This window comes from Talpa europaea, assembly GCF_964194135.1.
Source record: "Talpa europaea genome assembly, chromosome: 9".
NCBI lineage: Eukaryota > Metazoa > Chordata > Mammalia > Eulipotyphla > Talpidae > Talpa > Talpa europaea.
The window spans coordinates 38587050-38604372 of NC_140076.1; the positions used below are offsets into that span (position 1 = coordinate 38587050).

At 38.9% G+C, this 17323-nt stretch overlaps 1 protein-coding gene across 1 annotated transcript in view; it reads left to right on the top strand.

Moving 5' to 3' along the window:
* The window catches only part of GTF2B (general transcription factor IIB), a gene marked incomplete at its 5' end in the record, with an annotated part of 29864 nt that extends 21957 nt beyond the window's left edge, over positions 1-7907 (top strand). Inside the window, 5 exons of the mRNA XM_084242323.1 lie at positions 227-360; positions 2513-2659; positions 2791-2920; positions 4516-4797; positions 7761-7907. Of these exons, the coding sequence (XP_084098449.1) occupies positions 227-360; positions 2513-2659; positions 2791-2920; positions 4516-4797; positions 7761-7894 (827 nt within the window). The 3' untranslated portion in view covers positions 7895-7907. The remainder of the gene's footprint in view (positions 1-226; positions 361-2512; positions 2660-2790; positions 2921-4515; positions 4798-7760) is intronic.
* Positions 7908-17323: the final 9416 nt, after the last annotated feature.

Genomic DNA, 17323 nt, shown 5'->3' on the forward strand with positions numbered 1-17323 from the left:
TTCTAAGTTAGACTGACTAATCATAGCATGTTTAAAGAGAACCATTACTGAACTAAAATAATTAAAGGAATGCTTCAAAATAATGTCTGTGAGATGGTACATAAATTAGAGCCTTAGATGTACATGTTCAAATTTTCTGAGAATTATAGGACTGAATTAGGCATTAGATAGTGTTGAATAAGCCCTATCTTGACCTGATAATTGGGATTTGTGCTTGTATTCTTAGGTGACCGTGTTATTGATGTGGGATCTGAGTGGAGAACTTTCAGCAATGATAAAGCAACAAAAGATCCATCTCGAGTTGGAGATTCTCAGAATCCTCTTCTGAGTGATGGAGATTTGTCTACCATGATTGGCAAGGTAATAAATCTATTTAGCAGAAACTACCAGGTGTGGATTGACCAAAGACTCGCAAGTGTGGGAATTTTACAGAAATATCAGTGGCTAACCAGTAAGGAACCTTTTTTTTTTTTTTTTTTTTTTTTTTTTTGGTAAAGATTGATTTATTTATACAAGAACCGGGGTATAGGCCAGATGTGCAGGAGGTTGAGAGGATTCACCAGAGACAGAGCAGGGAACAGAAAAGGCAAACTGACGAAATAACACTGCTGAGGGGAGCAGTGGGCGCAACAGGAGAGGTCTGCCATGCCATGTGGGACCCTCACTGGCTGGCTGGGATCGAACTGGCGCTGCAGAGGCTGTGGATAGCTTCACAGTGCTATGCTCACCTGCCTGCACCACCAGGGGAGGCCCCCAATAAGGAATCTTAACCTGACAGTAGGATTTACCAGTAATACTATATAATACTGTTTTTACCAGTAATACTATATAGTGCCTTTTGTATTTGCTCCCATCTTAGAGGGGAGACCTACAGATCAAAATTACAGGCTTTCTATCTCATACCCTTGTTTTCATGAAGCACGTTTTCCACGGAAATTAGGTGGAATATTAGATGGTCTTTATGAGTATAGTTTGACATATGAATTTGAATAACACACTACTTAAGATACATAGAGAGCATATAGCCTGTTTTCTAATATTGGTGAACTTATGACTTCCCTAAGCTTCACATTCCTCATCAGTAAAGTGATGAGAATAATAGTACCTTTGGGTTTGTAGGTTAACTATTTAAAACATGTAGTGTTAGTATGTGTTCAATAAATGGAACCTGCTATTACATAAGGCATATTCTTTTTGACATCCTAGCTTTTTCATCTGAATTGGAAGTATAGTGACAATATTCCAGTTGCTATTTTTGAACTTGATATATATACTATTGCATAATCTATTTTAAGAAAGTTATGGAAAAACCGGTCATGTTTTCATGCCTTGTAGCTTGCATATCAAATTTCAAAACTATGGTTTTGTGTGTTAAAAAGTTTACAATTGAAAAAAGAAGCTTACAGTTTTATGTTCAGAAATAGCTTTAGGTGATTTCTGCATTTGTTTCACCTTAGAGGCTGGGGGAGAATGGATATTCTAAATGTGAAATTTCAGTTCATTGATCCTGTAACTTTTTTTAATGTTTAATTTTTTTCAATAGGAAATACATGACTTAAAAACAAAAGTATAAAAGGAATATTATAAATGTTCCTTAACCTTCACTTCAAAGTCTCAGTTCCCATAGCAACCCCCTTTCCCTGTCAAAAACAGGTAACCATTATTAATGTTTTCTCTTATATCTTTTGGACCTATTAATGCTTTTATGGCCAAAAAAAATTTTTTTTAAGGTGCTTTGCTTATATGCTAAATTAGCCTATGCATTTGGGAATATTTCTGGACATCTTATCCTTTCTCTATCCTAGTCTAGTGAATCAAATGCCACACCACACTGTTTCAATGTCTGATAGCACTCATCCTCCATCGTTGTTTTTTCAGCATTTTCTTCACTAGTCTTTTTAAGGTTAGTGCCACTTTGTCTAAAACATAAGTTTTTTAACGTTTTCACAGATTTTGATTAGATTTATTTCCACTTAGAGAAAATCAACTTCATGAAAAAGTCTTCTATTCAAAAAACATCTGTGCCCTTCCATTTCCTTAGGTCATATATGTCCTTCAAAGGTGGTTTTTTCCCCTCTCTCAAGTTTTACTAATTTGTCAGTTACATGGCTGTGCAATTTTGAGGGTACATCCTCTCACCCCCTCGCACCTCTGGCCTGTACCCCAGTTCTTGTATGCATAAATAAATCTTTAAGGTGCGGGGTGGGGGGGGTTAGAGGATTCACCAGAGACAGAGTGGGGAACAGAACAGGTAGAATGACTGAAATACACTGCTGAGGGGAGCAGCGGGTGAGTCAGGAGAGGTCTGCTGTGCCATGTGCTTAGCTCCATGGCTGGGGATCAAACTCGTGCTGTCATGCTGCAGGGCCTGCGGATAGCTTCATAGGTTGTGTCTTAACCACTTACGCCACCAGGGAGGCCCTAAATAAATAAATCTTAAAAAAAATTTTTTTTTTCCTATTCATCCAAGTTTTCAAATTTTTTGCATAAGTTAAAAATCTTTGTTTTGTAGGGTACAGGAGCTGCAAGTTTTGATGAATTTGGCAATTCTAAATACCAAAATCGGAGAACAATGAGTAGTTCTGATCGGGCAATGATGAATGCATTCAAGGAAATCACTACCATGGCAGATAGAATCAACCTCCCTCGAAATATAGTTGTAAGTTTTGTCTGTTTCCTTTAAACCATTCCGGCATTGACTTAGCATAATTTAATGAACACATGAAATTTTGATATTGCAACTAATTAAATGGCCTAGAGTTAATTAAGCTTAGTTTCTTTGCTTTGAAGGATCGAACAAATAATTTATTCAAGCAAGTATATGAGCAGAAGAGCCTGAAGGGAAGAGCTAATGATGCCATAGCGTCTGCTTGTCTCTATATTGCCTGTAGACAAGAAGGGGTTCCTAGGACATTTAAAGGTAAGTTTTTAGTTGCATCGGTTAAAAAAGTTGTATCATATTAAAGTAATAGATACCAAAGCAGCTCTGATGCCAAGTAGCTCAGTATCATTTCCAAATGCCTCCTTATTTTGTTCCTTGACAAAAATTTATTCTTGATCTTAATGACCTTGTTCTTTGCAGGCTGTGCTCCCATGTAGAGCTATCGGCCGTGAAGCCCCTATGTTCTTTGCTAGTAAGATCTTTTGCCTGCATTGTACTTTGTGGACTCTAATTCCAGACATCTTAAGCCAAAGTAGGTTTTGGTTGTAAATCTGTATGTTTGACACACAGAAAAGTTTCCACTCCCAGCCCAGGCTCTACAGCTGAGGAAGTCATACCGTAGGAAGCCTCAGTAAATTTCTTCTCTTGAGTTACATGATTTGCATTTTTACATACTATAGTTGGAAGCTTTAAGAGAACTAGTATTTTTCATCCATTTTTCAGTTTACCCCATGTATGTGTTTATTCACACAATTGTTGCTGTGATACTTACACGTTTGCATTTGACTATATACCCTTCATTCATCAATATTTATTGAAATTTCTTATGTCAAAGTGAAGAGGCAGTACCCTTTATCATCATCATCTCTTGTTTTACAACTAAAACTGAAGCTTTTGTTAAATTTATTGTCAAACTATTTGGTGTTTGAAGTTTTTAGAGTAACAGGCTGAAATATTTGGTCTAATTTTGCTCTAGCCTGAACTTAGAGGGAGTGAATGTGTATAAGGTGTAGCTTGAGCAGCATCCTTTAGCTTGAGTTTTTCTTTAACTTCCTTGTTATATTTCCTAAGACAGATTAATATGTAAATATCAAAGAAGTGTTTGATTAGTTGAAGAAAATTACTTGCATGAATTGAAATTTCAGAGGTTAATATTTGGAAAGGTAAAGACTTATATTTAACTTTTCTTTTTTATTGAAGTAATATTGCATTATAACTTAACACATCTTCTTTATCCAGTCATCTGTCAATGGGCAGTTAGGTTTTTCTAGCTCTAGGCTATTTAAATAATGCTGCAGTAAGTATAGGTGTATTTATCTCTGTGAATTAAGTGTTTCTGTATCTTTTGGTAAACACCCAGAAGTGAGATAAGTAGGTCATTTGGAATTTAATTTTTTGAGGAAGTTTCACACTATTTTCCAAAAGACTGGAAATTTCATAAATTGGCTGCACCAATTTACATTCCCACCAGCAGTGTATGAGGGTTCCTTTCTACGCCCATTCATTATTTGTCTTTTGGATAATATTCATTCTCATATGTATGAGTTGGTATCTCTGTTATTTTGACTTCTATAAGAGATGGCAAACATCTTTTCTTGTCCCTGGAGGCCATTTGTATGTCTTTAGTGAAGTGTCTGTTCAGATCCTCTGCCCACTTTTGAAAAACTTAGATTAATTGAGAAATTTTAAATTAGCTATGGGAAGTAACATTGAGAGCTTTAGCGCTTTGTTTTTTAAAGCATGATTGAATTTTTTTTGCAATTGTAAAGTATTACTTTAATAATCAAAGCAGATTGAAAAATGAACTCTCTCTCTCTATATATATATATATTTTTTTTTTTTTTTTCCCCCAGAAATATGTGCCGTGTCACGAATTTCTAAGAAAGAAATTGGGCGATGTTTTAAACTTATTTTGAAAGCTTTAGAAACCAGTGTGGATTTGATTACAACTGGGGACTTCATGTCCAGGTTTTGTTCCAACCTTGGCCTTCCTAAGCAAGTGCAGATGGCAGCTACACATATAGCCCGTAAAGCTGTGGAATTGGACTTGGTTCCCGGAAGAAGCCCGATATCTGTGGCAGCAGCAGCCATTTACATGGCTTCACAGGCATCAGCTGAGAAGAGGACCCAGAAAGGTAAGATTCTTCTTCGGAAGAGTTCATCAGGTATTTTTCATATCTGCTTATAAGTATGTAGCAGATAAATATTTAGAACTCACATTTAAGAGGGAATACCTCAGCATCAAAATATTTAACAGAATATTTTGCTTTTAAGTGGCTCAAAGTATTTTAGAGGCATAGACTTTTTCCCCATTAAAATTATTTTAGTTTGTATTTATTTTTCATTTTTAGAAATTTTTATTCTTTTTCCTTAAATGCTCTTGGTCATTTTGAAGATTTATACATACATACAAGAACTGGGGTACAGGCCAGAGTTGCAAGGGGGGGAGTGAAAGGATTCACCAGAGACAGAGTGGGGAATACAATAGGCAGATCGACTGAAATATACTGCTGAGGGGAGCAGCAGGTGAGACAGGAGAGGTCTCCTGCGCCATGTGAGTTGCTCCCTGGTCGGGGATCGAATTCATGCTGCAGTGGCTGTGGCTAGCTTCATAGGTTGCGTCTTAACTCCTTGTGCCATCAGGGAGGCCTGCTCCTGGTCATTTTGAATAGTCCTTTCCTTACCACTCTTAAAGTAGGTGTTAACCATTAAGCTTTCACATTCATGAAGCCTGTTCTTTTTCTTCTAAGTATTCAGTTTTTTTTTTAAAAAGATTTATTCATTTATTTATTTATACAAGCCCTGGGTACAGTCAGAAGCGCGGGAGGGTGAGAGAATTCACCAGAGCCAGAGCGGGGAGCAGAGCAGGCAGAAGGACTGAAGTACACTGCTGAGGGGAGCAACAGGAGAGGTCTGTGTGCTATGTGGGACCCTCCTCTGGTGGCCGGGGAACATCCGGGGATCAAACCGGTGCTGCAGAGGCTGCGGGCAGCTTCGCAACCCAGCGCTCAACCGCTGCTCCACCAGGGAGGCCCAGTATTCAGTTTCTTTCTTTTTTTTTTTAAAAGATTTATTTATTTATTTATTTATACAAGCATTGGGTACAGTCAGAAGCACGGGATGGTGAGAGAATTCACCAGAGCCAGAGCGGGGAGCAGAGCAGGCAGAAGGACCGAAGTACACTGCTGAGGGGAGCAGCGGGCGGCAGGAGAGGTCTGTGAGCCATGTGGGACCCTCCTCCGGTGGCCGGGGAGCAACCAGGGATCGAACTGGCACTGCAGAGGCTGCGGGCAGCTTCGCAACCCAGCGCTCAACCGCTGCGCCACCGGGGAGGCCCAGTATTCAGTTTCTTAATGGAAGTATGGAAATAAGTGGATATAAGTAGTTTGACCTTCAAAAGCCATTTTCAAATGTGTAGGACAACTTTCAAGTAGACGTTTTTAGTAAATTTCTTAAGTTTGAATCATTTCTGTGATTCTCATAAACTAAATTCTAAATTTAAAAGTGAGATAATGAATTACATGCTGCAATCCTAGGTTAGGAGGTGTACTTTTATATAACAGCAATAAATTATATAGAAGAATGAGTAGGAAGAAGCAGCCAGCAATTATTTAAGTATGCTATTATCTATTCCCTTTGGCCTGCACTCATTTTTAAAGGAAATTTTGAGTTTTCTGGTAAAATTGAGAAGTTAGTTAGGCACATTGTCCTTGTCTTCATTCCTACTTGTAAAATTAATTTTTATCAACAACATAAAACTTTATCTTGGTACTTTCTGCTTTATATATGAACGATTTTGTGAAATTGAAGCCCTGTTCTTTCATGACCTGTAGCCAGTTGGGATGGATAGTTTATGGTGTCTAGAATAATTGAATGCAATATGAGATAAAAGAAATTCAAAATGAACTAACTGCATACGAATTGCAGGCATTCACATAGAGCCACTCCTAGGATTGTATACTACTGAGATATATATATATACACACACACACACACACACACACACACGTGTTTTTAGTAAACACTGCCTTTTGATATAATATATACAGCTATCTGACCTCAAATAATGTATTAAATAGAAAATATAGGTTATAGAACAGTATTTATAATATCTCATTCTGGGTTTAACAAATATTTTTTAAAAAAATATTTATTTATTTATACAAGCCCTGGGTACAGTCAGAAGCGCGGGAGGGTGAGAGAATTCACCAGAGACAGAGCGGGTAACAGAACAGGCAGACTAACGAAGTACACTGCTGAGGGGAGCAGCAGGCATGGCAGGAGAGGTCTGCGCGCCATGTGGGACCCTTGCCAGGGGCCGGGGATTGAACTGGCGCTGCAGAGGCTGCGGGCAGCTCCGCAGCCCAGTGCTCAACGGCTGCGCCACCAGGGGAGGCCCAACAGAAATTTCTTAACAGAAATTAGCTAGGGGAGATGTTATAGAAATCTAAAGTGAGTTACAAGAATGTATTCATGGTTACTGTGATCCTCAAAAAAAATTTGTGAAAAGCAGAGCCTCCCTGCTGGTGCAAGGAGTTAAACACAGCACTGTGAAGCTGTCTGCAGCCTCTGCAGCAAGCGTTTGATCCCCAGCTGGCCAGGGAGCTAACCCACGTGGTGCAGCAGACCTTTCCTATCTCGCCTGCTGCTCCCCTCAGCAGTGTATTTCAGTCTGCCTGCCTGTTGTGTTCCCCACGCTGTCTCTGGTGAATCCTCTCACCCCCTGCACCTCTGACCTGTACTGCAGTTCTTGTATGCATAAATAAATCTTTAAAAAAAAATTTAAAATTTTGTGAAAAGCAGTACTAAATACAGTCATCAGTATAATAGTTATCATTCATAATGTTACCCGTGAGCACTATTCCAGTTTTTCAAATATATTGAATCTTTTAATACTAATATGAGTCCTTTGAGGTAATTAAGTACTATTGCCATTATTAATTTTAGCTCCTGCTTTCTACATTACGTTATCTACTGTTGGTTTTTAAAAATCTGGACTTTTTTTTTTTACTTTGGCATTTTATACTACCATATGTCACAAGTTGGAATACTGGAAGGGGGTCATAATGAAGTTATTTTTTTTTTTTTGGTCTTTTAGAAATTGGAGATATTGCTGGTGTTGCTGATGTTACAATCAGACAGTCCTACAGACTAATCTATCCTCGAGCCCCCGACCTGTTTCCTGCAGACTTCAAATTTGATACCCCCGTGGACAAACTACCACAGCTATAAATGTAGGCAACTAATGTCAAAATTTATGAACACTGAACTCTGCCTGTTGTATATTAGCCTATACCAAGTGCTGGATTGAGCCTTTAATGAAGAAAAAAAATACATGGTACGCATTCCAGGGCTATATATTAATTGCTTGGCATTCTGTATGTATATACTAGTGAAACATATTTAATGATTTAAATTTCTTATTAAATTTGGTTTCTTTTGTAGTTATCTAGGAAAGTATTTTGGAAGCTATTTGAAATTATGTAATTCTTGAATAAAAATTTTCAAAACCCAAGTTTTTGTTATAATTATGTTATATAATTTATAATATAATTACAGATGCATATGCAGCTAATAAAGCTGGTAGAGGTCCTTGTTTTCTGTTTTTTTTTTTTTTATATTTTAATAAAGTCAAAGGATTTTGAGAACCACTGTTGACATCACGAACATACTTAGTTTGCAGTTTGAGAACAGTGTGTGTGTGTGTACACGAAAGCAAGAGAGGAACTGAACCGTGAAAGGCACTGGCTGGAGAGAGAAAAATATTTTCCTCAGTGATCTTACTGAGCAGAGAATATGATAGTGGTAAGAAGTTAGCAGATAAACAGTTTCAAATTTTGGATGTGAACATTTTCTAGAATCTGAATATAATTATATTTTTATTCACTGGCATATTCCTACAATAGGGAATATAGAACATAGAGATTATCGGGCCTGGGAATGTCCAGAATTTTTAACAAGTACCACTCCCCACCCCACAGATGATTGTGATGTGTAGGCAGGTGTTTTGCGTATCCTTTTTTGAGGAGCACTTCTTTAAGGCCTCTAGACTGCAAGGTAATTTAAGCAAAGACCAACAAAATTTTCCCCTTTTGCCAGGTAGGTATGTTGTACACACGACTTGGAATTCTGTTGTGGCCTGGTGAGCAGATGGAGACTCTGGTCCAGAGTGTGACTTAACCCTGTAGAAGATCAGGCCTCCACTATCATTTCTATTGGCCACGGATGGGATGGGCTTGGGCCACAAAGATACATGGTATTTCTCCATTGCACAAAACTTAGGACACTTAATGATACTATTCAAATTTGGAAAGCACACAAAAGAAACACAAGTATTCTATGACCCAAATGCAGGACTGCAAGGCTGAGAGTACACATCCTCTGCAGAGTAAGATCTTGGGAAAAAGAAATTCCAGTGTCTCCATCTTGAGACCATATTCCTCCTATCTTTCTAAGACAGGACCTAGAGCAGTGATGTACCCTAATGTTTCCCACTTACCAGTGATTGGCCACAAAACTTTCTGTTCAGTAAAGACATTTTCAGCAAGCTGTAATCATTTATCAAAGATAGGTAATGCACATTGTAGAAAATTTAGTAAATGTATATAATGAAAATGCCTAAGCTATCCAAATGTAGCCCCTAGTATTTTGTTCTCAGTTCTTTTGCTATGCTTTTTTTTAATTAATTAAATATTGCTACAGATCAGGTTTAGTACTAGGATTTGTTTATTCCTTTGGTTATAAAAGCCATTTAATAACTAGAAAAATGCAGATAAAGGGAAGAACCCGGCCACTCAGGTATGTTGTAATTTCGGTCTATTATTTTCCATGGATGTTTAAACAAGTTTTAAGGATTTATGTAGAAGGAAAGGGTTTGCTTTATTTGTGAATGGAGCTTGTATTATTGCAGGAAGTTGTTAAAGGAATTAAAATTTTGCTAAATTCTGAGCCTGCCTGGTGACACTGGGGTTAAAGTCTTAGCACTATCAAGCAGAGTTAGATCCTGGGCTAGGGAGCTACCCACATGGCGCAGCAGACCTCTCCTGTCTTATCCTCTGCTCCTCTCAGCAGTGTATTTCAGTGGAGCTGCCTGTTCTGCTCCCCACTCTGGTGAATCCTCTCACCACCAGCCCCGACCTCTACACCCCAATTCTTTTTTTTTTAAAGATTAATTTATACATGATCTGGGGTACAGTCAGAGGCACCGGAGGGTGAGAGAATTCATCCGAGACAGAGCAGGATGCAGAACAGGCAGATGGACCAAAGACTGCTGAGGGGGGCAGGGGGCGAGACAGGAGAAGGCTGCTGCACCATGTGGGAATCTCCCTGGCGGACCGGGAATCGAAACAGCGCTCTAGAGGTTGTGGACAGCTTCACAGCGTGGCGGCTCAACCCACTGCGCCACCGGGGAGGCCCTACACCCCAATTCTTGTATGCATAAATAAAAAAATATTTTAAATTGTTTGCTAAATTCTCACTAAGCCACTTGTGTGGCTTAATCAGTTTAACAATCCAGATACTGAACTAAATAAAAATGCCTAGTCAGGCATTTTTCATTGCCACCTATTCTCCCACTCTAATCTCAGTTTGGGTGTTCTTGACAGAGATATGTTTGGAGTTAAATGTATTAACCCCTTTGGGGAGGCATTTAATGTGATTATACTTAGCAGGGAAGGGGGAAGTCATAGCAATGTTACATTTGGTGCTTAGTCCCATCATAACTGGATCATGTCCCAGGCTTATAGTTAACTGATTATTAAAATCTCAAGATGCAGTGTTCAATTACAACTTCTTAGAATGGCAAATTTACTGATACAAATTCAAAAAATCATGACTACAGACCTGACATACTTTGAAAATACATTCTAAACCAGAGGTTGGCTGACTTACCTCAAAGTGTGAAAAGCCTCTGTACATGGACACCCATCTCATTGAGAGTCGATCATACTTAGAAGTTGAAGTGAGGTTCTGTTGGGCAAGTTAGGATTAGTGAGCCATGCAAGGCAATTTCTATGAAGGATCTGTCCCGGGTGTGCCAACATCTTAAAACAGTTAAAATCTTGATTACTGTAGCTCCTATGCAGGTATTTAAAACAGACTCAGAAGTCACTTTCTTTTGACTATCTGCTATTACTCTGAATTTAAGCATTTGATTATAAAATGCCTAGAGAAACAAAGATCTGTCCAAGTTCACTTCACAGCAGAAATGAGACTAACTCAGGTCTCTTAATCATGCAATTCAATGCTCTTTTCCATTAAACTGTTCTATGGAAGTTTCACTGCAGGTTGCCTTATGATCAACTTCAGTTGTAGTTTTCAAATAGAATTACATTCAATTACTAAATGAACAGGATGGTTCAAGGCAGTATTTGTATCTAGATTCTTGGGAGAAAGCTCTTCAGAGTTTTAGAATTATTTTTGCCTTGTTTATTTTCTTACATTGTTGTACTGTAATTGGTTTCTCCCCTCAGCTCTCCCATCACCATATATATCATCTTGCACCATCCCCATATTCCCTTGTGTTCTTTCCTCCCGTTTTGAGAATTATTAGCCCAGGTGATAAGGAGTTAATAGCTAGAATTGTTCTTCAGCGCTTCTTCCAAACTAAATGCTTCTTAAACTAGATGCCTCTTGATAGTAAGCCTTTGTGTTCAAAGCAACAAATGTACTTTACCCATGGTTGGCTTTGGTTTCTGAGCTAATTTTGTATCACAGGTGCAAGATTTACTTTTAATTATCAAGATGAACAGCTGAGGGGTCAGCCTATTCCCCATCTGGTCCTAATCCAGCCAAGAGGCCTCCGTGCCCCATGCCAATATTTCCAATTGTCAATGGTCCCGCCTTTTCCTGTTACTTGGGTTTTAATCTCAACGCCAATTGTGGCACTCCTGGGACATTCCCTGGCCCCCTAAACACTATACTCACCCCTCCCATATATTCACACACATTCCTTTCATCCAGATCTAGAAATTTCAAGGTGTCATCACAAAAGCACCACTCAACTGATCTTTGAATCAGCTGAGGACCTGACATCATTCACAAGCATCGACTTCTATTCATAATCCTCACTACCATGTCTCTGGCCGGGGTGGGGTGGGGTGGGGGATCTTTAGTTGTCATTCTGGGAGACTTAAGCTCACATTTGGTGAAAGGAGGGAAAAAGTGATCTTTCCCACCCCTACAGAATATCAAGAGTTCTCATGCCCTTTCTCGGATTTGCAACAGCTATGGTTAACCCAGTCATCATTTGACATATTTTGGGACACCTGAGAAACAGTAACACTGGTTTGCAAAGTACTTAACAGTAAGAAAAAGCAAGAAGTGATACAGGAGATACAGATACAAGAAGTGAGTAAGGCATGCCATGCACTCATGCAATGAGACCTGTAAGACAGAGGTATGTGTAGAGCCCAGTCTAGTCAGAGCAGATAGTCTTTTAGAAAGCAGAGGGCGCGAGTGCAAAGAAAAGCCTGGACACTGCTGGGGAGACATTCTGGTGATGTGTTTAGTATATGGCCCCTGATGGGCACAAGGAGTCAATCCCAGTCACTTGTTTCTACCATCTTAAAAGCTTATTCATCTACTTTACCTCACTCCTAACTGCCATATCCACGTCGAGGCCTTTATCTCTTCATTTGCTAAGGCAGCTCCTCGTTAGTGCTTCTGCTTTCAGTCTTGCACCCTCTGATCCATTTTCCACATGGCAAATCTAATCACTTCTCTGCCAGCTGAAGATGCATCAGTGGCTCTAAGGCAGAGGTGATTTATCAGGAAGCTAATGAAATTTGAGGTTCATTTGCAAAGGTCCTTTTTTTAAGGTTCTAAATTATGACAAATACAAAATACAAAATCATGGATTTCTTCCCCAAACTATTTCCAGCCCTACAAAACAGACCTGCCCCTGTGATAATCCTTTCTGAATGGTGCCTACAAGACCTGTTTGATATGACACTTTCTCATCTCTGCCCACCTACTTCCATTGCAGCTTGTGTACACACACACACACACACACACACACAACCACACCACACATCCCTCACTTTCATTTCTTCAAGAGTGCCTTTTCAATTTCACATTTAATTTCATTCAACAAATAAAGTTCACAAATGGTGAACTATTAGTTCACTAATAATATTGTAAGCACTCAAGACAGTATTGAACACTGAGGCCTTTGTTCTCAGTGAAGATGAAGAAACAAATGAGGCAAAAAAATCTGATTATATATACAAAGCAGAAAACTAAAATATGGTAATATGATAGTGATCGAATACAACAGTTACTTTCAAATAGGTGATAGGAAAAATTAGGGTATGTTTTTAAAACTTTCAAGAAAATGTTCAAAACAGAGAATATTGTAATATCTTCCCATAATCCCCATTTATCCTAGCTTTCCCAACTGGTAAACTTATATAATTCTTGTTTTATTTACTCTATGGCCTCTTTTGTTGTTGAAGTTATAAAGCAAATCCCAGAAATTATGTAATTTCATTCATAAAGAATTGAGTACCTACTGATGAGAATTAAAAAAAAAAAATCACAAAATTATCACAACTAAATTACCACGTGATGTGCAACTCATTCACAAGCTTTCTCATTTGGTCTCAAAATATTTTTTTCCAAATTAAGAATCATCAAAATTTATATTGCATATGGACTGTATCTCTTGAATCTTTAAAAAATCTGTGATAAATAAGGTCACCCTCCCTCTAACCCCAACCCATTTATTTATTAGAGAGGGTAGGTGGCATTTCTTGAAGAATATCTCAAATTCTGGTATATCCCAGGATATTATTCCACCCTGTTATTTTCTTTAAACTGGTAATAAGAACTAGAGGGTGGATTAGATTTAGATTTAAATGGGAAAAAGTGTGTAAAGGGGACAAGATGGTACTTTGCTTTTTCTACTGCATCAAAGCAGAATGTAGACCTTGTATGTTTGTTTTGCTTTTAATGAGATTATGACTGACCAGTGAATTCAAGAGTTGCCAGACTGATCTACCTATTAAAAACTTCATACGAACCTTTTGCCTAATAATTTTAGGGCTACTGTCAAACTCTACACATCCACTATTGCCAAAAGTTTATTTTCTAATCCTGAAGCTTTTTCTGCATATATTAGCTATGAATCTCCTGAAAAAACAAAAACTTTCCCCATCTATTAAATTGGCGATCCTGAAATACAATAAAGTATCAGAGAGGCAAAAAGATGCTTGTTTCCTTTTTAAAGTTTCATAGTAATGAATTGGAGCATTATCAATCTGAAGAGGTAACTTCAAGTTAAGGTCTGAAAGTCAGAAAGTAGTCATGTAAAAATTAGGAGAAACAGTATTTCAGGAACAGAGTACACTTAGTGAAGAAATGCTGAAGGAGGAAAGATCTTCGTGTGTTTATGGGCTAGAAAGGAAGTAATTTTGGCAGGAGGGTAGCAGGATGGTTAGAGTGGAATGAGGAAGGGTTGAGAAAAAAAGTTGGACCACTAGTCATGCCTTCTGTGCCAGAATAAAGAGTTGAGCTATCACAGTGAAAGGTAAGAAATCAGTGGAGGGTTTGCATTTTAAAAAGGTAATCTAGTTGCTGTAGAAAGACAAAAGTAAAGGTCTAAGATACCAGACAGATTATTCAGAAGCCTAGGGGAAAGATGGCAACAGCGTGAATTCAAGTGACCATAGGGAGAGGGTGGGCAGGGGGCCTCAGCACTCTGCCTTCTCCATATTAAATATGATCTGAGTCCAGGCCATTTATGCGGAAATGTGGAAAGGTCACACAGGCTGTTGGATATATGCACCTAAGTTTTGTAGAAGAGTTATGCCTGGAAATATGACTTCAGAGGGAGTGACATATGAATTGCATTTTAAATCTTGAGATTAGAGAAGAGTATGTTGATAGAACTGATAGAGGAGCTTGGAAGAGTGCCCTGGTGAGACAGGGGTATCTAGAAACCAGCAGAAGAATGTAGTTTGTGGCACAAAATGCAGATTTTGCACCAAAATCTCTGGCCTCCCCTCCTTTGATAGTAATAGAACACACACAAATACACACCAGATAAAGATTACCTGTGTGAGTAATTTTTGTAGCTATTTTTAGGCTAATGGGACAAGCATACAAGTGGTGAGTCATTCCTACAAGGGAACTTCTGGAGTCATGCAGTAAGGGGGATGGGTGTGCCCCCCTTCCTTTTCCCTCTTTCTATTGACTGGAATGCAAACGTGCTATGAACCTCTTGGACTATGCACACTAGGGCACCTAGAAATAGCAGAATAAAATAAAGTGAGTCTGAGTCACAAGGACAAAATTGTGGCTAAAAGCAGTCACAATGACCTTTCCCTACTGAAGCCATTCTTCTTTTGGGTCTCTATCACACAAAGCAGAACCTATATTCTAATTGAAAATAGTCATGAACCTACAAACCTAAGGACCACACCATTAATCTTTACTATATGCTAATGCCCACAGTACTAAATAGCTTTATTTTCTACCCAACCATGTTAAGACTATGACATAAACAACTCGATGGAGTACTCAGACAGTGGGGTCACTGTGTCAAGGAAATATACTTCACTCTACCAAATTCATAAAGATGATCTTGAGGATCAAATGAGATCACATACAAGAAACTACATAATTATTAAGTAAAAAAGGAGAATTATAAAGTAAAAGAGGAGAAGTCTGGTAATGTCACTAGCAGGCAATGGCTTCAGATCAAATACCTGATTAATTAAAGATGACAAGCCCAGTGGAAAAAATAGATCTGAGTAGAAAGAGAAAAACTGGCAAGGTCTAAAACGTCACCAGAAGTAGGAACACATAAACTGCCCCAGAAAATCCGGTGCCAAGGTAGTAATCTTGATATCTTTGAGCTGGCTTCTGCTTATGTTTATTCATGCCTTAGAGAGATACAGTGCTGATTATATAAAGAGGAATGTTTTGCAGATTACTCCACATAATTATATTACCTTAATAATACCAAGCAAGTATTTAATTTACACGAATGCAACTATACATACCTGGCATGTACATGCACACAAGAGAGAAAAAGAAGTAATTTAAACATTATAACGAATCTTGCCTCTTACTCTATTTCTTTATGAATCTGTATTTCAGAGTGAGCATGATAAGAGAGCTGTTTACTCTGTTAGTTGCTGGTCTCAATTTTGCATGGTTTTCATAATGTGCACATATCATTGTGCTAAGTGATTCTAGAATTTTACAAATCACACACACACATGCCCAGCAGAGAGAGAGAGAGAGAGAGAGAGAGAGAGAGAGAGAGAGAGAGAGTGTGCGCAACATAGTTCGAAATCTAAGTCCACTAGGGAAACTTATGAAACAGTTGCTTGGTTCAGAGAGCAATCAAAATTGGAATAAGAAAACATACCGAGAAATAAATGTTCAAGTCAGAAAGGAATAAGTATTACTATTACTTGCAGATGATATGGTGCTATATATAGAAAATCCCAGGGAACTGAGAACATCAGTAGGCACTGCTGCTGGTCCCTGCATCCTGCCGTTGTCCATGCAGCTCTCAGATATGGCTTCCAGCAATGCACGCATCAGAAAGCCAGCTGGGGACACCCAGACCACTGTGTGGTGGATGGCGCCCTCAAAAAGGCTAATCTTTCTGACTACGGAGGAAAACTCAAGGTCCCCTTTACCCATTACACTTCACCTTTGTGGGCCCCATGGAGATCATTGTTTTCAGTAAGCATGCAGAGGATCTCTGAAAACTAGGTTAACAAGTTCTGGGGGGGGGGGGGTCTCTGTGGTCTTGGTTCACTTACCAGCCTTGGATCAACATCCCCCCTGAACATGCCCCCGCTGACTGACGTAACCAGAAGCTTGTCCCAAGATTATGGTGTGCTGCAGCAAGATGAAGGCATTGCCTGAAAGGGGCCTTATCATGGATGACATGGGTGTCCTGCAGATCATCATCAGAGATTTGCCTATGGGGCTTTTTGGATGAGGCCCTGTGACTGGGCAAGGCATGGGGAAGCCCGTCCCATGGGTTGGAAGCCAGGCAGTGACACAATTAAACCAAATGTGGATGACAGCAAGGAACACTTCTCCAAACACAACTAGGATAGTAGATGGATGGCAAGTTTTGGTTCTGGATCCCTACCTGTGCCCTGACCTTGGTACACTATGCTGACCCAAGAAAGCCCAAACCTTTCCCTCCAAACCCCACAGTCTGTTACCCTGGTTGTGGGGAGGAGGTAAACCAAGGTCTTCTCATGCTCCCACCTTTGAGCTTGTTGAGCCCTCCCTGCCCTAGCCCCGAACAGAAGCCCACCTAAAAGGGCACGGGCCTAGAAGTAACTAATGTATTAGGGATGGGAAAAAAAGAAAGAAATTTCTAAAGACTCAACCCAAAAACTCTTGGAACTAATAAATCAAATAAAGTCGCAGTTAAAAAAACAAAACAGCAAACCAACAACCAGCATAGAAGAAAAAATTGTCCTTCTATACATTAATAATATGTCATCAGAAAGAAAAATATCTTATTCACAATAATATCGAAACAATAAAATATTTAGGAATAATTTAACCAAGGAAGTAAAGGAACTGTACAATGAAGACTACAAGGCTTTGAGGAAAGAAACTGAAGAAGACATAAACAAATGGAAAGATATTCTATATGTTAAAATGTCCTTACGACTCGAAGCC